Below are 22,482 nucleotides of genomic sequence, written 5' to 3' on the forward strand. Positions count from 1 at the left end.
CATATGCATTAAACTCTGTTTGCTGAGAAAGTAAAATGTGTCATGACAAAGCCAGTAGTAGTGCTGACAAATTTGAAAGTTTGTTCACTGGTAAATATTTTTTACCGGTTATTGTGTGACATTTTGTTGGAAAAGAGAGCAGTGTGTTTAAACGGTGAGAAGATTGGACTGTTTGGACTAACTACCTGCATTTGTGTTTAAGGCTTCCCCTTCCGTGTCCTGTTAAGACTAGCAAACACCATCCTCCTGTGTCTGGTTGTTCAGTGGGCCACCGATATCAGATCCCAACTTGTTTGCAGTCTGATAATAGTGTTTTAATTTCTGAGTGTTTTTTGGCAAAGTTTGCTAAACTCTCACCAACTTCATCTGGAATATTCAGCAGTCTGCTACAGTCTTTTTGTAGGAAAGGGATTTTGTGACTGCTTTCTACTCATTCGGTAATTCAGCATAGCATCTGTCATTGTCTTTATGATGATATGAGGACTGTAAAATTTAAAACACAGTTGAAATAAGAATTTGTCATTCATATAGCTTTAAAAATGTGGAAGACATGGCTAAATAGATAAAAAGAGGAACTCAGAATGACTTCTGACTGCTATAAATGAAGTAGCATGGTGGCTGCGGTGTAGGAGGTGGTCAAGGTGGATTACTTCCTGGTCAAGCTTTACATGATTGAACACGAGCAACCACAGCTGTATCCTAAATGCCTCAATACATGTGAATTAAATGTTTTATACAAACTGGCAGGGATTTCATTTACCTCCAAAGACCCAGAATGAACAAGAGTTCATTCAGTGTCGCAGATAAATTAACTGTGAGATCAGATGATTCAACCTTGAATAAGTCATTCTTAAACTGTTGACACTTTCCCTGAGCTTGAGTCAGAGGATATTAGATGTATAAGTCACAGACAACCTGGGAACTGCAACTAGTTTGGGGTTTTTTTTAATTTTGTTTTTACAGATTTTCAGGCTTTGAGCCTTGCATGAGGAAATGAGCCATCCTGAGAGCTTGACTGAGTCCGCCCCAAGAAGAGAGAGTGACAGAGAGAGACTGGGTGAGATACAAGGCATGAATTGTTCTCACCATTGAATAAAGAAGGGGCAGCTTCCGCTCTAGCAACACCAGGCACTATGGAAGCGGAGAATCGGTGCGCATACAATGGAGATGGGGTAAGGAGAGGGGAGGGCAGACAGGAGGTGTGAATGGAGGAAGGATGTAAGTCCTGTGCCCGACTAGATGTAAGAACCTGGATGAGAAAGATGCATTTTAGGACGACCACTCAGGAGAAAATTCCTTGACTTTTGTGCACATATCACTTGTTGCACTGACTTTCTCACAACCTGAATACAACCTTTCCAGAATGATACATTCCTTGGGACATGTATTAATATATTATTCATATACATTGATTCTATTGCTCTGGGACACAGAGAGAGATTTAAGTGTCTGGCTGAGTGTAACAATTATGTCATTACAATTAGTGTGGCCGATCCTTAAAATATTATCTCATATTCTCTCATATTGTTTTGATGAAAATCAACGATTACCAAGTAGCAAAAATACTGACAGCCATTACAAAGAGGACATAAAGTCTCTCATAGGGTTGTAGACAAAAGATCCAGGTGCTCAAAATAAATAAAGTACCCAGTACCAGCAAGGTGGCCTTAAAGTGGTTAGCAATAGTTCTTGTGCATTTAGTAATACAAAGAAACGTGTGTAGATAACTGTTTATGTATCTGTATGTTTATGTATCTGAGCCACCTTAATTCTTCATTACGTAGAAGATGAGTCTGCTGTGATCATAAAGAAATGGTCATGGTCAGCAGCAATACTCGAGTAGGCTGTGGTATTTAAACTATGCTAAGTTGGTAGTAAGTGCCAGGAAAATCATTGATACAAAGTAGGTAAGGTACTTTGCTTAGCATCGTGGAGCAACTGTGACCACATAATTTCCTCTGGGATTAATATAAAGTACTCTGATTCTGATTGATAAGGACTGATTCATGCTTTCATGTAGCTTATTTTTAATTCTGACCCAACCATTGATATGTTGCAGGAGAAATTGACACTCATTAGACCAGACAATCCATTTCCAATATCTAAGATAAATTGTGATGATTCCATGGAAACTATAGCTTCAGTTTCCTGGTCTTAGCTGACCGGATTGACATCCGTGGTCTTCTGCTGTGGATCCAAGGTTCACTTCTACATACCTTAGTTGCAATGAGTGTTTATATTTCAGCTTCCGTTGTCTTCCTAACAGCTCAAAGTAGCCTGACTGTTCGTCTCTGAACTCTGGAATCAACAAGGCAATTTTTCCCAAAGAACTGCTGCTCAGTGAATATTTTCTCTTTCTCTGTAAACCCTAGAGATGTCTGTGCAGGAAAATCAGCAGCAAATCAGCAGTTTCTGAAATACTCAGACCTGGCTGTCTGGCACCAAAAAACCATGCAACATTCAAGGTCACCTAACTCACCTTTCTTCCACGTTCATACGTTTTAAATGTTTCCATATGTTTCCTGGTAACTTTGCCTGACTGTTGAGAGGTTATTGGCTTCAACAGCCACATGTGCTGAGAGTCAGCAGAACGGAAAAAAAAATTGCTGTCATCTGTGAAACCAAAACAATGCCGTGAAAGGTGTTAAAAGATGATATAATACTTGGAAAAATTCAGATTCAGAGTGTTAATATGAGCAACGCCTTTCATTGAGAGATCATTTATTAATTACTTATATTGATTACAACACGTTTAAGATTTAAAAGCCATTTTTAGCGTTTGATATAAAAAAAATATCACCTTGTGCAGCTAAGCACACTTGCCTCTGCCTGGGAATCAACAAGGTGTTTTGAAACCTGCAAGGAAGCAAAACAAAAGGAGGATGAAAGCTATGAATTTTTGAGAGTGCCGAAAGGGTGACTAAGGTTCTGAGAAATGCAGAGTAAGAATGAACCTGTGGGCATGCATATCACTCGGGGCAGGAAGAGCAGTCTCAAGGACTGGATGTGACTTTATAAAAGAGTAACACCCTCTGTCTCTCTATCAGGGAAATCTAGGCCAGACCCAGGATGACTTCATGCTCAGATCCTTGCAGCGAGCCAACCACCCAACACAATGTTATCTGCAGATAGAAATGGACACGCGGTCAGCCATCTACTGGCAGCCACCACCGAGGTGTTCTCACATATGCTACGCTGGCAATGATTTATAACTTGATCGTGTTTCTTCGAATGCATCTGGGACACTTTAACAATGAGCAGGAAGCCATAAAACATAGCCACGGTAAAGTGTCTAAGACAGAAAATACACAACAACAATTCATGAACATACTTAAATTGTTAAATCAGCTGTAAAAGTGCCTCTTGCTTGTTATTTATTTGATTTAAAATAGCTCCACTCAGGGGTCCATCAGGCAGAAAGAAGCAGTCCTAAACTGCCTTTTTGTTGCCCTTGCCTGGTGGCTGCACGTCACACTTCTGCTGGATCTGACCAACAAAGCTGTTCTTTCATTCACTGTTTGTTTTTAGGGTTATATAGGAGGCATACTTACACACGCCCCGTGTCTGTCTTCAGCCATCATACAAACTGAAAACATATGGGCTAAATTTGTTCACACACACACACGCATACACACAGTACCCATCTGTCCTCATGTCTCAGTTAGTTAGTCGTCTTGGGTGAGGGGTCACACAGATATCCCTCTTCCTGCATTTGTTAGGCTCCTTCTCCACGGCTGCACACTGGGATGCTGTAATTCTACCTTGGTGGCAAAAATATGGCATTAAGTCCATGTTTCCTTCGGCTCTTTCCATATCTTGATAACCTTGTTCTTAGGAGGGTGGAGAAGGAACTGACAAGGCCCTCTGCATGGATTTTGTTTGCTTTCATTTCGACATTCAAACATTCAATAATCTTATAAAAGCTTTTGGAATAAAAACACTGATAGTTGACTTTACAGTATGCCTCACTGACGTATATTTGAGGCCCCTGGGTATTTTTCACTCCATATAAATATGTTAATATTTGATACAGATGCAGAAAATAATGGCTTTTCCTTAAAATACAGTGGGCTACAGGTCCATTTACTCTCCAACCTTGTTTTAAAAAGAAAGTGTGCCGCTTGTTTTGACAGCGTGTATTCAAACTGTGCTTTTCTTGCCATATGTGGCTGTACAAACCAGTAATTTACCCCCCAGCATCAGCAGCAGAAGGTACAGCTGCTAGAGAACATATGGAAAGATTCAGCAGCTAAACCCTCTCAGGAGACCGTAGAGATTGAAACAAAATGTCAGACCTACATTTTAACAATTTTTAGTGTTCAACAATGTTAATAGAAATTAATCAAATAAGTAATTTAACTTAATAACTAAATATAATATAAATCACACTCTTGTTTGCTAACCTGTTCACTGTATTAACTTGAAAGGGTATATTACAGTCACTGACCACATGGCTACTTACATCTCTTTAACCGCTCAGGAACACAAATATCTAATCAGTTAATGAGTGTATTTAGGTGTGTAGGCATGGTCAACACGCCCTGAAGTTCAAATTGAGCATCAGAATAGGGAAGAAAAGTGATTTAAGTCATTGGTACCAACAACATTTATTTCAAAAACTGCTGAGCTAATGAGAATTTCCTACACAGCCATCTCTAAGGTTTACAGAAAATAGCCCAAAAAAGAGAAAATATCCCGTGAGCAGTAGTTCTCTGGGTAAAAATGCTTAATTCATGACACAGACTCACCAAAACTGAACAACAAAAGACTGGAAAATGTAGAATAGAAAGACTAATCTAATCTCAGCTCATCTCTTGCTAAAGGGTGTTACCACAGCAGGTTGCTTTGCAAGTTTGATTTAGCGGTTTTACACCAGAGGCCCTTGCTGACACAACCTAAAATGGAGCTTGTGTCTCCAGCTGAAGTCAAATAGCTGATTGCATCTAAGTAATTAAGTAAGCTAATAATTTTACAGTGTGAAGTTTAAATTCAAACTATTTGTTATTTAATTTATGTGATTTATTTAATCCTCCAAATTTCAAATGTAAAGTAAGGCCTTTGAAAACAACCATTATCATGCAATGTTGTTTCTCTGTGGCATGTCACAGATCATGAGCCAAAAAAGGTTTACAGCCCACATCCCACATTCTCTCATTACACCATTGAAAGGATCGCAACTGAATTGTACATAGTAGTCAGTACCAAAGCCATCGGTATTACTCAACATTACTCAGATAGTTCACTTCCTTTATGACTCCTCTACCTGTGCTACTGTTATTATGCGGCTTGACAGTAACACAGGTAAAAATTTAAAACAATTTGTAGCAAAAGCAAAACAAGAAATAAAGACAGAGCCAGTCTTCAGAAGTGTGTTTATGTTTGTAAGTTTGTTGCTCCCCATATGAGAATGTCACAAAATCAGGAGAAAATTCTAATTTCCCAGCGTTGTTCATTTACTTCTTGTATCAACAATGACGGCTTTGTCGCATTAATTATGCGATTCTGACTTTGATCAGTGCAACTGTGAACAGAAATAACAGTGGATAACAGTCCTGGTCCCTTTTCCACTGTTAGGCAATCATTGTAAATGTAATAAAACCATGTTAAAGAGAAGTCCTCACTGTGGAAAACATGATAAGGCTGTGGATATGAATATCCAGCCTTTTTGCCATCTGTGCCACAATAAGGATCAAAGTGTTGTTGGTAAGAATAGAGCTGATCTCACTTTGTGGAGACTTATGTGACGTCTAAAATACAACTACTGTGGGCCTCTTGCAATTTCGACCTTGTTGGTTCAAAGCTTTGTCGGCCTATAATGTGCAGACAGCACGGCTAATCAATTAGTGCCTCAACCACATGCTCTGCACGGCTTGTCAAGGGAGCGACAGTATTTTAATAATAACCAATAGTTCTCAGTAACAAGGTCAATGAGAAAAGGGTGTGGTCTGTGTCTCCATTGGTCTTGAAACATACTGCCTTGAAAAACTGTGTCACTATCACACTAATAAGGTCTTCTTTTTACTTTACAACAGCTTAAGATTGGAAACTCACGGCTTGAGTAACTGTTAAGTCGCTTATAAATGAAATATCAATACACTGTCATTCATAGTGTTTTCTCTGGGGGTTTTTTAATCTCTCCTTGAGTTGTGTTTATAAGATAGTGATCATTCTCGCTGGATTTGTGTGTTTTTTTATCTGATGTGACATTCCACTGCTATCTTCACATCACCTGGGAACCTGAGTTTCATCTACTATCAGGCTCCTGATGTGTATCTACCTACCACCACTTCATACCATTCGCATCAATGCTTGACTTCAGTCAAGATTTTGCCCCTTTTTATTCCCTGTAATAATATGAAGCAAGTTTAACATACACAGGATATCTTTCTGGTTTTTGCCGTCACTTATGCTAACATGAGGCTGAGCGATCAGATAACAATAGTTGTTATCTTGACAAGCTAAACTGGAAATTATCATTGTAGGTACAGTCACATGAAAGGGTGGCGCTAGCAGCGTCTGGTCTCATTTTGCAAGGAACATAAAGCCATAACATCAGGAAAATATGAAGAGGTTAAACATATAGCCTAATGCATAGCTGATATGAAGATACCAGCCGGGTACTATAGCAATGTAGTCTATATTACCATCATGCTCCAAGGAAGGCAATCTCTTTCGTAAAGGCTGGAGAGAAACCCCAGGTGCACCCACATTTAACAACCGGCCTCCTCAACACAACCTCTGATTGGCAGCTACAGGCTGATCTGGGTAAACAGCTAAAGTTTCCACAGCACAATGCGAAAACATCCCTCCAGCCAGATATGATCATTATTTCTGAGGCCTCAAAAGAGCTGATCATGCTGGAACTCACAGTGCCCTGGGAAGAGCGGATTGAGGAGGCCAATGAAAGGAAACGTGGAAAGTACCGGGAACTAGTGCAGGAGTGCAGGGGAAGGCGCTGGAAGACTTTCTATGAGCCCATAGAAGTGAGTTGTAGGGGCTTTGCGGGACGATCACTCTGCAAAGTCCTAGGCCGGCTGGGTGTGGCTGGGGCAGCCAAGAAGAGGGTCATCCAGGCTGTGAGCGAAGCGGCAGAGAAAGCCACTTGGTGGCTGTGGATTAAGAGGGCTGATCCGTGGGTAGCTACTGGTACGCAAGTCGGGCCTGATCACCCCAGCTGGGTCGCCTGGGTGAGGGTGTATGATGTTGTGAGACCTGAAACACCTGATGACCCCAGGATACATCACTGAAGATGCGTACCAGTGCATCCAGGAGATGTGTCTTGTATAATATTGGTGCAGTATTTGAAACACTTTGTGAATATTTGAAGACTGGAAGGGGCACACTGTATTAACAAAGTTTAGCCTATTTGAAGCCAGGAGAAAAGATGGGGAAAGTTCTGACTATATCAGTTACCAGGGTTTCAATGCCCTGACATTTACACACAGAACAACCATATGGATTAACAATTAATATTGTTAATCCATATGAAGTATTGTGTTTTTGTAATGAAGATGTTAAATATGCATATTGCAAATAAGTTATTCTAGAAACAACTAAACCCATGTTAATTACTTGGTTTATAGTGGCAGGATCTGCACCAATCACCAGGACTGAGGAGGACACTGATTCTGGAGCACATGGGACTACGCAAGCTAGACCTCAGGAAGTTGGCCACCGTATATATGTCTCTTTGGAATTCAAGAATGATCATCATTAGCTCATGGGGTTATCTCTAAAGCATGATCTTAGTTAAAACCTCCCAAAAAATTCACTTTGAGCGTATTTTATGTTTTTGTTTTGTTTGTTTTTTAAATTTAAGACCCAAAATATGTGTAGTGGTTAAAAAAAACATCTGGAAATATCATAGCTAAATATGCTTATTGGTAGTCAGTGACATGACTGTGTATTTATCATTGAGCCTCTGTGATCTTCTGGCCCCGTCGACTGTAAAACCAAACACAATTCTGTGCTGGAAATCCTGCCATAACCTTAGGAACATGTTTCACCATTATACTTGTAACACACCCAAAGAAAGATTTTAGGTCTGACCAACCGTCTCAGTCGTGGGCAAAAAGATGACAGTCAATAAAATTCTAAAAGATAATTTATTGACAAAAAATATCAAGAGATAAAAGATAAAACAGTCCAGTGTCCCATTTATGAATCAAATAAAAACACACAGTCCCAAGGCCAGAGCCAGCTATGCCACACGGCCAGTTGCACTCCACGTGTTGCCTTTATCAGGGTTAGAAGTTGTCCTTGGAGACCCACCATCCTGCAAGCATATAGCCAGTGGTCACTCCAGCCTCTGCAACTCTGCTGCCTTTAGGCTGTGGCATATAATAGGCCCTGGCCTGCACAGAGAGACAAAACGACACTTTCACTATAAAATTCATAGCACAAAACCCATCTATCCCAAACATATCTGATTTCATCACATTACATACCTGCACAGAGAGACAAAACGACACAGCAGTGTTTGTAGTGTGGGCTATAAGTAGACCAGTGTATCAGTGCAGTCAAGTACACCTGCCTCTAATTAGTCCAACCCCATTCCAGTCATTGGCTCACCAAAAATGTGACACACACAAAACCACTCCCAACCCAGTGCAACTTCACACAATAATATGGAGCTGAATTAACACAGGCACATTAGTCTACCATGTTACATACTCATAAATAAATAAATACATAAATGAATCAACAAATTAATAAAAACCGCCACTTTCGCTGGATGGACTGAGGCAAAGTTGTAAACTGCCCTGTGGGTTGATCATCTGAAATTTTGAATTGTTTCTGGAAATGACATTCTGGGCTTAAGAAAAGAGGGACCCATCCGTCGGTTATGAACTCACAGTTAAAAAGCTAGAGTCTGTGGTGATGTAGGCGTACATACAAGCGCATATAATTATTTTAATTACATTAAACAACCTTGACTTTCCGTGTTGAGAATTTCCTACTGTGGATTACAAATTCCCGTTAGTGGGAGGATAAGGTTGTGATGACCATTCAGAAGTACATGTCCATCAAGCATGGCTTCCCTTGGACTTGGGTGAGGCAGGGCTGAAATGTGCAGGGGTCAGACTCTCAGGCTATTGGGGAGGGTTACATTAATGCATCCTGGCAGTGTGGGATTTTTCCATCAAACACTCAAGTACAAATTCTGCATACTATGCTCACTCATAGAAATTCATATAATGCAATCCTCTCCAGCTCTTGAGCTCACTGTCACACATACACACATGTTCAGACCTCATCCTGCAACTACTGAGAAGCTCTAAGTGACAAGATTACTTTAAGTCATGGACAGCACTTCTTTGTTACAAATCTCTTCGTGCTGTTATTGGATGTGAATGCTGTTCCGCTTCTAAATCCATCCTGATGTTCAACACAATGGGACCATCAGAGCACATCCTTTAAACTGTGGAAAGCTTCGTAATTAGGAATTAGCAACAACTTTTCCATCCCTTCAAAAAACGGAGTGAAGCTGACTGAAGCCTTTAAGGGGTGTTAGATACTCCATGGGCTTTTGACTAAGGAAATGAAGGAAAAAAAGAGTAAATTATTTAATTAATGACCAGCAATCTTTGAAAAATGAAGAAGGAAAACATTCAGAAACATTACACCCAGACACATTTCTTTAAATTAAGCTTGCATGCAAAGAGTGGGAAAGAACAGACTTATATAAAACTAATATAAAACATATATATGGCCATACTGTATGTATATGGGTGGGGGTACAGCAGAGGTATCGATGGTCATACCTCCTGGCCAGAAGTTAATGAGTTTGTCACAAGATCCTTCTTACTTGGTGCTCCTGCTATTTATACTTAAAGATTTTTCCAGTTCCACAGTCAAAGGCACAGTTGTTAAAGAGGAGAATTTAACCATTCATATGAGAATTTAGGCCATGAAATTGGCACGGATAAGAGGCCCAAATCAGTAATTAAGAAGTTATGGGAGTCTTTGAATAGAATAACAAGGTCGATGGAAACTCTTCTGTAAAAGAAAAGTTTGACTTTATGGTAAATAATCCTATTTGCATTCTTGTCAACAGCCTAAGTATTAAATGTGAAGGTGCAGTTGACAACCTTTTGACAAATCCTGAAGAATTAAGAAGGAAAGTCAGGTCACACGGGCCGACAAGGTAAAGAAAAGATAACACAAAAGGTGACATATACAATTTCAGAGATAAAATCAACTATCAAATCCCATCAGATCAGAATTATATACAAATTATCTGAGCACTTAGAGGTCCTACTTCTCTTAAACAACGTGGTACATGGTGGCACAGTGGTTAGCACTGTTGCCTTACAGCAAGAAGGTCCTGAGTTCAGTTCATCAGGACAGGGCCTTTCGATGTGGAGTTTGCTTGTTCTCCTTGTGTTTGCGTGGGCTTCCTCCCACAGTTCAATCGCATGCATTTAGTAGGGATAGGTTAATTGGTAACTCTAAATTGCCCATAGGTGCAAATGGTTGTCTGTGTCTATGTGTTAGCCCTGCAACAGAATAAATAAATATTATTATTTATAAATAAATAAATAAATAAAATAAAATAAAAAAGGTCTGTAAGTCTGTAAGTTAAATCTGCTTTTCTTTCCAGAAACTGGTGTTGTTTAGGGGAAAAAAACAATTTGTACATAATAGTAAACAAAATTTTAGCTCCCAGTTTTATTGGACACTCATCAGCGCCGAAGACCTCGAGGCCTCAGTATCGCTAAAAAGACAGTTAGGCAGTGTAATCTGGTGCAAGCCAAATCTTTATTGTTAATATCTGACTTAGAATAATTTCATTTGTAGGCTTTGAAGTATCTTCTTAATTAAATTACCAGTAGAAACTAAAAGTTGCAACATTTTTGGTACAGTAGTTGTACCTCTTATACCTTGAGTTATAGCTCCACTCTTCAATATGCTGCATAATCTTTGTGAGAGACTATTATGAAGTAAACGATGACAACTTGATTCAACATAACAAACCCCACAAAAAATTACCTTTAAAACTCTGTATGTAGACCTATTGTAAATTTAACATTAAAATCTTCTCATCAATAACCAAGTTCAGCTAAACCTTGTAAATTGTCCCCAGCAGCTCCTCTCTGTTCCCAGCAAATAACCTCTTGTCTGATTACAGGACCTGTTTAATCTTCATTCCTCCCTGTTGTGGTTAGAGGCGTGGGTACGAGGCAGATTATTTCCTGGCCAGGTGCAGTAACTTCCTGGAAGCCAAGCTAACCAGTCTGGTGTTGCTGTTCCATTTTCTATGACGCTAACACTGCATAATGGTTATAGTTCCACATAAAGTACATGAATTTTCCTAAATGACCTAGTATTATTTTTAAAAATGAATTGTGAAGTGGTGGGAAACCTGAATGTATCTGAAACACGTTAAGGACATGCGAGAAGGGAAGTTATCTGCCTGTGTGTTTTTGCTCTATACTTCATTATAACCATTGGAATGGCCTCCAGCAAGGAGAAATTAAACCTGAAAGATTCCTGTTATATAATAAAACATGTGTCTGCAGGCAGATGCCAGTACAGGGGGTCCTCTGCTGACACTCACATTACATTCAGCAAACAGGGAAACAAGGGAAGAGGAGGAGGATGAGCTATTTTGGTTTTGTTTGTGACTCTTTGTTGCAATCCCAAACTTCACCAACTGGTTGCAGGTCTGTGTGACTTTTGAGGAGGGATGAAGGGAAACCTTGAGACGAACAAGTGAACAAAGCAGGTACGGTGTTTTGACCAAAATCTTGATTCTCCTGTGTTTACTGGTTTCCTGAAAACGCAACTTAGAGTAAAGTTGTTGGTCGTCGAATTAAAGCTAATCCCATTTTCACTAGATAATTTGGATTTACAAGATCAGAACCTGGATACCCAAGTCACTGTCAAAAGCACCTCATTACAGTTTACATCTCACACTGTGGGAATTTCACCCTGAACACATAAAACTCAGCAGTAAACCCAAGAGGCGCAGGGTAAATAACTGTCTTGAAGTTTACTCTGACAGGAATTGCCATTGATCCCAGACAAACAATTCAACTTCCCCTTCCAGAGAAAGCTTCCCAGCAAAAAATAGAGCACCAGGGATGTAAGAATTAAGGGGGAGTGTGGAGAGGAAGAGGAGGAGATGGAGGAGGAGGAAGCGAGAGAGAGAGGGAGGGAAAGAGAAGGGAGGTCCATGGGGGAAACACTCTCTCGTGATGCCCTGTTTTTTCTTCTCGTGCCCCCTGTGTGGACAAACAGCTCGTGGTGGGAAGACACAACACTCAGATGCCGGCGTCAAGAGTCATCTTATGCTGATGTCCACAAGAAGGTGGTCCTACGATCGCGCTGTGGTCATCTGCATCTACACCTGCCATCCGTCCGCTAACTTAAGGAAGACTTAGTTCCTCTGAGGGACCATCTCTGCCTGATTGAAAGCAGCTTCTCGAATATCGGCACTAAAGCAGAACGGTGGGTAAGCATAGAAGCCTCTAATAATACTCAATGAAATTTCAGTGAAATGATGCAGACTTTCTGGTAAAAAGCTGCGAGCATCTCACCAAAGCAGCGATGAAGTCTTTAAGGGAGTGATGATATCTTGAAGAGCGGTACGATGGAGTGGGAGGCCTGGTCTGTGTTAAACTCCCTGTCCTCCCCGGCAGGTACAGCTGTCAACCCACTCGCATTAACTCTTTTCATCTCGCTCTTCTTCCCTCGTGGCTTTCATATAAGACAAATATACTCAAACAAGGCACAGCACTGGGGGAAACCTAAAGCACAGAGCCACCAACAATGCATACCTACTCAATGAAGACTTTAAGAAATCATTATCCCTGTGCCGTGATAATTCTGCATTAATGCTAGCACAATTTACCCTTACAGTTTCTGTTCTTCTACAGAGAAGTAATAAAATCTAATTAATGAGTTGCCTGTAAATACCAGTTACTCTTCTGAGTGATCATAGAGAAATACAGGCGAAAAAAAAAAAAACAACTAAAGGACTCTTTTGTTCAAGCAGGTTTTCTATGAGCTGATGCCTTAACAACGGTGGAAGACATTTAAATTCTTTAGTAACAGTGCTATGGAGCACAACTGCTCTATTATAAGCAAGTCTTTCATAATCAAAGAGGCCTCTTAAATACACAGGCGGTATTTAATGTTGTAACGATACAGTTTGGGGCGTTTTTTTCTCCTTTACTCACTATTTGGGATTTGTTTTAAAGATGAACTGTACATTTTGTTTAACTTACTCCCCCCCCAAAGTGCAGTTTTTATGTATGAAATAAGAACTTTTAGGACTTCATATTTCAAAATAACAGATTTATAACTTCATGTGATGCTCAGTAAAAAAAAAAAAAAAAAAAAAAAAAAAAAAAAAATCTTACTCTGTGATTTCAGCAGGATATTCAACCTAAATCTGAATCAGTGTTCCTCTGTTTGACATTGAAGCACCAACAGCTGATACATCCACACTTAAAAGTATCCATTAGCATGGCTTAGTGTGAATCCAGACTCCCTCTGCCATCATAAAAAAAAAGAGATTTGTTTAAATACCTGCCAGTAAAAGATAAAAGATTACCAGCTCGCTAATCTGAAAGCAGTGCCCTATGCCAAGGCTGAATGGTATGTGCATTACTGAGTATATAGACTGTCTTCAAATAAGTAAACACCGAAATAAAAATAGATAAAACTGCTTTTCATAATCAGGAGTTTGTTAGGAGGTTGTTTTGTTCCCTGAAACACCTTGCAGCTTTCTGGCCTGAAGGTTCCAGCGTAATGCCATATGCAGCACAACAATAGATCATAACAGGGCTGTGGGTCTGTGTACAGTAGTGGGTAGATGAAGAGCCAGACAGCCATGTAAGGTAGCATACAGCACATCGGCCTGCTGGCTTCTGCTGGTGTGACTGATATATGGGAGCCCAGACCCGTGCGGGTCTGTAAGAAGTGGCAACAGGTGACTCACATGAGAGCAAAGAATTCTCACTCTCGTGCCAAATCAGATCCACTTTGTAGGTCACCCTACAGCAATCTAACACCAGCCAGCGTGCCACTATAGCTAAACTTAAACACGCTCATCCTCGATTGTAATCCTGGCATTCCAGGAACAAGTCCCTAACCCAAACAGCTGCTGCAGGACTGGGACTGACTCTGGAGACGTGCTAAAGTTCAAGCATTAGAAAAATAAATACGTGTGTGCATTGTAACTGGGAAAAATAGTACGAGAGAGTAAAAATAACCAACTGTGAGTGACTTCAACTTGTATATGCTTAGCATCCACTATGCTATTGATATCTAACTGAAATAAGCTCAGAAAACTTGTATGTACTGTTTTTAACACATAGTAGTAAAGCTATACTGAGGCTGTTTCATTGAGAGGAACGCAACACAACACAACCAAGGTCATAGAGTAAAATAGTGATAAGAGTCAAAAAAAACTCAGATAATAAAGTTTTATTGTATGCTATACCTAGTTAGAGGATGTGATAGAGATGAACATCACTACAATATATCATAATTTTTAGATTTAAAATTGAATTAAAAGCATAACAACCCAACTCTGGTTCATGTAAAAACAATTAGGTGCTTAAAACACAATGTGCAACATTAGTGTCTTGCTGTTTATTTAAATTTTTCCTGCAGTAATCTATGCAGCATTATAGATTGTTTTGTTTTTTTCCCAGCACTCATCACATTTCTGACACTAAAAAACCATCTTAGCACATGCAGCTCATTACAGAGGCTTTACAAATGCATCAGGCCTTATAGCTGCCGATTAAATATCTTCAAATAACGCACATGACCATTTTCTTCCCTAGTTTGGCTATTCAGTTAACAGGGTTTTGTATGCTGGTAACTCCAAAATACAATTAGGCCAAATTTGTCCTTCCGTAGGAAAGAAATGACTTTTCCTGATCTCTTCAGCAAATCCTTTCAGACACGAATAACACGATTGTTCTTAATCCACAACATACGTTTTCCTCCACTGATGGTAGTCTAAACAATGCCCCATCAGAGGGAAGCGAGCCAGGAAAGTGTATAACTCACCACGTTACTGTCTGTGTGCTTGTGATGACAGCGCAGATCAACCAGTGTATCCTGATCCCCTGAGAGCATCCGGAGTCTGTCAAACACGGCTTAGTGCTGAAAGGTGCACATCACTGAAGGAAAGTTTAAATCAACCCTGCCCCCTGTTGTTACCGGGCTGTGGATACACTGCAGGCTGAGGGGGAGTTGGAAAAAGAGTGTGTAGTTTATAAAGCTCATCAGTAAAATATCATCAAAAGGATTTTATTGTCTAAGATTTAGAAACCACAACTGAGGGAATGTGCCTATGTCTCTTTTGTGTTATGACACAAGGTGACTCTGGTGGGCATAAATTTATAGCAATACAAACATAGCTTCGTGTTCCTGTAAGATTTCCCCAGCCTTGGGCTTTGCCACCAGCCTCACTGGTTCTTAAACAAGCTCCACCGCCCTCTGGCACCGCTGATGTGCTTCTCACAGACTGCGGGATTTATTGTTGAGTTGCAAGGCAGAGAAAACACACAACATTTTTCCTGTTGGTCTACACTGAGTCACAGCAGCAGCCATCACCTCTCAGTGAAGTAGCTGCTGCTTTTCTCTTAATTTGTCTCAGCTGCCTGACTGATGTTCTGACTGGAAATTACAATAACCATAACCACAATAAAATAACCAATTACCGGGCGCACACTGTGAGCCCGGTTTGAGTTGACCTTGCAGTGCTGAAACATCATCGTTTTTCATTCAGTTCATCGTTTGGTTCATCACAGGATGTCTCCACCACATAAACTTTCCTTCTGTGAAGCTCCCTCAGTGCAAACACAGGCACTTCGATCACCGTCAAAGGGAATAAGTCAGGGATATGTAATGTTGCATTTACGTACTTTGCTATTTTGAATACAACATAACTAGATTCTCCATTACTCCTCCATTACAATACCACTGACATTATAAACAGACCTGACAGCTGTGATGGTGCACAGGCAAAGCGCACTGTTCAGAAAAGGGCACAGTGGATCACAGTAAATCCCTGCAGCACAGGTGTGATCGACAACCAGTGGCAGTAAAAGGCCCTTTGACAGAAACGGTTCATAGGAGCAGCTCGTCTCTGACCTCCACCCCTTTCACCTTCTGCTCATTTCAATGTCTTGCTCCTGCTGTCCACAGGAAATCATATTGTTTGAGATTGCTTCCTCCGAGAGCAGGAAGAGGTATTCGAGGGAAGGAGACCGTAGTCAAGAAAACAGCCTCTCTCCACTTGCTCTGAATTCTGCTTTGCCTTCCTTTCTCATCGCTGTGTATGTACACCATGTGCCCAGACTGATGGACTATAAGTCCTTTCTAAAAGAGGTAGTTTACGCAATCAAATCCTGCTTACAAGATATCAGCATCTAAATGGTGCACAGCTTTAGAACCACGGGGGAACTTTGGCAGCCTTGAAACTAATATTGCATTAAATTAAGAAACTGTGTGAGAGTCTGAATACCACTGTACCATTGTACAAATGGCTTAGGGAACAATCAGTCTTCACCTAATCTCCCTTTAAAAAGCAAAACTCATTAAAAACATGTATCTTCTTAAAGAACATCATTTTACAAAATGACTTGTTCTGGATCTCTTCTACGCTCATGGCTCGAATCTGGGATTCATTTAGAAAATGACACATGCAAACCAGCAAGAGATTGTCACACAGTTTGTCATAGCCCAGGGGGAAATGCATTGTTACCCAGATTTGCACAGGTTTGTTGTCAGTATCAGCTGATAAGAGCGTGGCTGTTTTAATGTGCGGTCTCCTGGCATTGTGCTGGCTGGATTCTCAGTCACGTCCTCAACTCTGCGGCTGTTTGCGATTTACTTCCAGTAAAGATCGTGAGCTTTTTATCCGTTTAAGGCTCAGGGCCAGCTGCTGTCCAGTTATCGAAGGTGTCAGATGTATGCTGGAAAAATAGCACAGCGCAGTTTTCCTGTGCTGCGCATTGGCTTGTCAGCCTTGGGCTGTGGATGGAGGTTAAACGTTTCTTTTCCAAAATGTTGTCATACTGGTGTTTTGTTTCCTACCACTCTGTGCTGTAGAGATACGGAGCACAATGCCCTGATTTTCCATCTTATTGCCATATATATACTTCATAGAGACACAGAGGGAGGGGGCGAGACAGATGGTCATGGTCATTTAGACCATATCTTGCTGTCACACATAACCAGAGTCAGTGTTAGCCAGTCGATTCAAAGCCTTGCACTGTGGACCAAACAGCTATTTTCTATGGAAACAGCTGCTCAAGGATTTCCTTCAGGAAGAGATGAGAGGTGGTAAGAAATCATATTAATATCCCCTGTGGCTTTTGTACCTCTCTTTCTCTCTCTCTCTCTTTAGACTTGTGCTTGGTTAACTTTTAGTTTTATGTTCTGGCTTTTTATTGTGAAGCACTTTATCTTGAAAGGTGCTGTATAAATAAATTTTTGCTTACTTACTTTGCTTGTAGGGATTATACTGTATATAATTTCCGTCCATGAAAGTATATTTGGCTTTTGGCTCCTTTAGAGTAATGTCTACATGTTCTGCTACACCACCAAACAGAGCATTAACTTCAAATGCGTGACGCGTTGGAAAAACCTGTTGACCTGTGACCTTCAGCCCTTTTTTCTTTCTGAGGTGTTTTAGCCGGCTTTTATTTCTTAATTATGTAGTAAAAGCTAAAAGTAGCTACATGCATATTCAGCCCATAGATGTCAGAAGTCACCACTTGATCCAGTTTGACATGTTTTCTTAACCCCTCCATGATGGCAGTCATCTGTGTCACCCATAAAGCTGTCTAGTAAACCGCCTTATAGGGTCATTCTCAGCTGAGACTTCCCAGCCTGTCACTGCCATGTTTGGATCTTACCCAGACTCTCAATAATGCTTAAGTCAAGAGATTAGTTTGAAAAAAAAAGAGAAGAAGAAGCAGTCTGACTGACACCTCCAGATAGATGGAGACTGGAATCTGAGGGAGGGTTTCATCCCAGCAAGGGAGGACAGTGGCCATCTAAGCCATTGCACTGAAATTGTGAGTGGTGTGCCGCGGGGGGAAATGGGAAATGTCCAGCTCAGGCCAGGTCACAGCACTGAAAAAGGGCAAAGTCTTTCTGTGCTGACTCGCCCCTTTGATGGAGGCGTGTTTTGCTTTCTGTAATTTAATCTGTTTTAATAATTTGGAACAGGACAAGAGGGAATGTAAACACACATAATCTAATGTTTAACAATAATATTATTATTTTCTTTTACATGGCTACCAAATTTCTTCTCCTCCATCTGTCTCTCAGGGGAAAAAATGGCTGTTCTCATGTCACAGTATCCAGCCCTAAAGCGATTCACAGGCAGAGAAGCTATTTTTGTGCCATACAATGCCACTCATACGCCAGGTCATTCCCATCAGCGGGAATGCAGATGATCTACAGCTGTCACTGATTGTCTGCTTGTATTTCTCTTTTCCCCTTTTCCCCTTACTCTTCCACTCTATTCATCCTCCACCTCAGAAACTCCCCCTTTCCCCCTCCGGTGCACCCTCTTTTCACCTTCCCCGTTGTTCCTACCAGCTCTTTGTGCTTCAGGTGTGCGCCCAGGCCGTGAGTAGTGATGGGGGACTGGACCCTCCTGGGGAATTTCCTAGAGGAAGTCCAGGAACACTCCACTTCGGTCGGAAAGATTTGGCTCACCATCCTCTTCATCTTTCGTATCCTGGTGCTGGGCACAGCGGCAGAGTCCTCGTGGGGGGACGAGCAGAGCGATTTCCTCTGTGACACCCAGCAACCAGGTTGCACCAATGTGTGCTACGACAGGGCCTTCCCCATCGCACACATCCGCTACTGGGTGCTGCAGATTGTCTTTGTCTCTACGCCCTCCCTCATCTACATGGGCCACGCCATGCACACAGTGCGCAGGGAGGAGAAGCGGCGAAAGAGGGAGCAGGAGGAGAGAGAGGCAAGAGGTGAAGAGGGAGGAGACCTGGAGGGGGAGAAGGAGTACCTCCAGCAGAAGGAGAGCAGAAAGGAGGTGGTTGCTGACAGGAGTGGCAGAGTTCGCCTAAAAGGGGCGCTGCTGCGGACCTACGTCCTGAGCATTTTAATCCGTACAATGATGGAGGTGACCTTCATTGTGGTGCAGTATCTTATCTATGGGGTGTTCCTCGATGCGTTGTACCTATGCAAGGAATTGCCCTGTCCCAATCCGGTTAACTGCTACATGTCACGGCCCACGGAGAAGAATGTCTTCATCGTCTTCATGCTAGTGGTGGCCGGCGTTTCACTGCTGCTCTCTGTGTTGGAGCTCTACCATCTCGGCTGGAAGAGCATGAAGAAGTACATACACAAAAAGATGATGCAAAAGAGCAAGCAGAGAGCTGTGACGGTAGCGGTGTCTGCAGCCTTGGAGTCCAACACCTCACCACAACCCTCAGTCTCCTGCACCCCACCTCCTGACTTCAACCAGTGCCTGAGAGCCCCCGCCTCCATAAACCACATGACCTCCATGGCCTCTCATCCCTTCAACACCAGAATGGCGCTGCAGCAGAACTCAGCCAATCTGGCAACTGAGCGACATCGTAGCTGCGACAACCTGGAAGATGATGAAGACTTCCTCAGGATGAGATACAACCAGGTACCAACAGACCTGCCCAATAACTGCTCGCCATTGCCTCTGCTACACTCAGTGTACTTGAAGGACAAACGGCGCCTGAGCAAGACCAGCGGGACCAGCAGCAGGGCTCGCCAAGATGACCTGGCAGTATAAATTCACAAAGTGTGGTGGATGAGGAAGAGAGGAAGAAGGGCTGGACCTTCGGAAGTAATGTGTGTCTGGGAGATAGATCTCTGTGATGGAGGCATGAGCTGAGGCTAACTATGAACTGTAGCACCAAGGCCTGGCACTTGAGCACATGTGATGAGTGGATAATGTGAACTTGACTTGTGTGAGCTTTGTGTCCTAGAGCTCTAAAAAAAAACTGCAAAACAAGCTGTAAAGGAGAATAATGAGAACAGAGTAACAGGTTTGACACCTGACTATTGCACATTAGGAGTAGAGAGTCCTTTCATTTTAAACCAGTTAACTACAGATTAGCTGATTTTTGTCACACACAAATGCAAAAAAAAAAGAAAAAAAGATTTGCAATAAATAAAGACAAGATCGCAGTATGCTAGAAACTGTGAAGCTGTTCGATAAAGTGCCTTATCAAGTGTCAGAAATATCTATTTCCTTATGACATTGTTTTTGTAATTATTTAAAAGCCACGGTAGAGACTGTCATTTAAACCACTTGTTGACCTGATTGCACTATACCTGCAGGCAAACATAAAAACGTAACTCGGAAATAATAGCACTGCAGTCTCAAAGCCTGTCAGTGAAGTCAGTCCTATACTAGTCAGAAGTCTTCTGTGCACAGAAATGAGAGAATGTAGCCTTTTACAGGATTTTCTTTTTGAAGGTCCCTCAAAGAAAAAGCAAGCGGTCCTGCTTGGATGTTGTTATGAATGGATTCAGCCACTAGGTGGCAACAATGCACTAGCGTTTCCCTTTTTCTCTCCCGGAGCCATTGTGTTAAAAGTGTGTTCCTAAGAAATGTGTGAGTCGGTTGGTGTCTTTGAATGTATTGTTCTTGTAGCACAGTAACTGTGCGGGTAGTTCATAACCATGTTGTGAATATACGTCTTTACAAGATGATTTTTTAAAAATATATACATGTATATATATATAAACATAGCATAATATTTGAAGAACTGTCCATCCTGCTGTACATCCACTGCAGTCTTTGGCTATTTCACAAAGACATTTATGCAATAACTGTCATCGCAAACCCACAACAAATAAATAAATCATCAGCTGTACAATCTGCTCTGTTGTTCTCAGCGTGTGATTTATTCAGTGCCGTACAACACTTGCTTTTGATTTGTCTGTCATATGAACATAGAAAGACTTAAGTATATGTAAATATGCACACACTAAACTGCACAAGATGAACATTTAGAACAACTAACATTTAAATAACGTGCTCAATGCAGAAATGCTGATATCAAGAGAAAGTGATGCAATTTCCAGATCAGAACAAAGATGAAGAGTCTCCAGCATTTCTGAATCACTGTATCATTGCTGCAGCGACTTTCTGTTTGCCGTCCTCACAAAGGACCTGCAGGAGACAGATTGTGGAAGATGAGCAATGTTTACACAAACAGAGACTGTCTCGCCATTTCTGCCAGGATGCTGAGGTCTGGTATCCAGCCTAATCTGCCACATGCTGAAGCTGAATTGGAAAATCCTTGTTGCTTTTGTGTTATTTTTATTTCTGTGGAACCTCAGTGCTTTCTGAGATTGAGCTTCACAGAGATTTTTGTGTATTCTGAGTTAGACCAGGATGATGATAGCACATTTGCTGCTTAATGTTTTCATGTCTTCATTTCTAGAGGATTCATTTTTAAAAAATAGTTGTGCAAGAACCAGAATCAGCTTAAAAGGATATAAAGGGTCATACATAAAAGAAAGACAAACACGAGACTAAGCATCAAACTAAAATTAATACAAATGTAAAACCTACAAGGAAGTTTATAAGTTACTCTACAGTGAAAACTATTAAGTGTTATATATCTTTTCCAATTGGTGTCCTTTTGAAGAGGAAAGACCTCTTTCCAAACAAGAGTAAGCCCAAGGAGATTTTGCTTTACTTGAGTTATGATTCAGTAATGATTAAGAGGACTCTGGCAACATGGAAGATGAAGGTCGCTTCAGTGTGACTGGAATTCGTGAGCAAGTCATGAGTTAGGTATCTCTACATGAATGTGTGACTCACATCTTTTTTTTAAAAAAAAAGTTAATTGCTGAAAAAAAGTCTTCTTTTTAAAGATCTTATAGGGGTAAATGGGGCATGTTTCTTGTTTGTTTTTTTTCTGCAGTTCTGCTTAAGACTTTTGGAAATTTAATTTATTAGATTTACACGCTGTGGTTAGAAGGGAAAATTGGGGGGAAATTCAGACAAAAACCAAGTATTAATATCTTTTACTAAAATAAAAACAGCTACCTTGTTGATATAACACACAAAGAATAAGTACGTTTGTGCAATAAGACGGCTGAGATCCAGATCAGGGTCAGCCCTCTTTTCTTTACATTTTCCTCAAGGACCTGAACATTCTTATTTTTCTTTTTTTTTTCTAAATAGTCTTAAGCAACAAAACTCCAGGCTTTTTTCATTAATTTTCCTGCAACTGACCAAGAAAAAACTCCAGCAAAGCCCTGCCGCAGGACCTGAAGCATGCATCTGGCCCTTCATTTTATTCATCTACTGTTCACTGAAGCTTCATCAAAAATGCTCTCAGTGAAAGGGTGACTGTCAAGAAGCTGTTTTTAAGGAAGGGAAACAGAGAGAAGGTGCTGAGGTACGCCAAATTACACATGAAGTAGACTGAAAACCTTGTCTCGGGAAGTTCAGGCTGTGTTTTAGAACAAAGGTGGTCATAG

General features: G+C 41.0%; 1 protein-coding gene across 2 annotated transcripts; it reads left to right on the plus strand.

Annotated features, from left to right (window-relative positions):
* Window positions 1–1,066: 1,066 nt before the first annotated feature.
* Window positions 1,067–20,846, plus strand: LOC102792756 (gap junction alpha-5 protein-like). Of its 2 annotated transcripts, XM_006788358.3 has the most exons (3): window positions 1,067–1,172; window positions 12,244–12,453; window positions 18,520–20,846. In XM_006788358.3, exon 3 carries the CDS (start codon window positions 18,620–18,622, stop codon window positions 19,769–19,771), a length of 1,152 nt encoding a protein of 383 aa, XP_006788421.1. In that variant the 5' UTR covers window positions 1,067–1,172; window positions 12,244–12,453; window positions 18,520–18,619; the 3' UTR covers window positions 19,772–20,846. The 2 variants fall into 2 exon arrangements, with proteins under 2 accessions (XP_006788421.1, XP_006788420.1); XM_006788357.2 differs by lacking the exons at window positions 1,067–1,172; window positions 12,244–12,453 and adding an exon at window positions 17,214–17,313.
* Window positions 20,847–22,482: the final 1,636 nt, after the last annotated feature.

The sequence above is a fragment of the Neolamprologus brichardi genome, chromosome 16 (genome assembly GCF_056152115.1).
Source record: "Neolamprologus brichardi isolate AB-2024 chromosome 16, ASM5615211v1, whole genome shotgun sequence".
Lineage (NCBI taxonomy): Eukaryota > Metazoa > Chordata > Actinopteri > Cichliformes > Cichlidae > Neolamprologus > Neolamprologus brichardi.

Coding starts and splice junctions, on each gene's coding strand:
- LOC102792756 (XM_006788358.3), top strand. CDS start 18,620: ATGGGGGACTGGACCCTCCTGGGGAATTTCCTAGAGGAAGTCCAGGAA.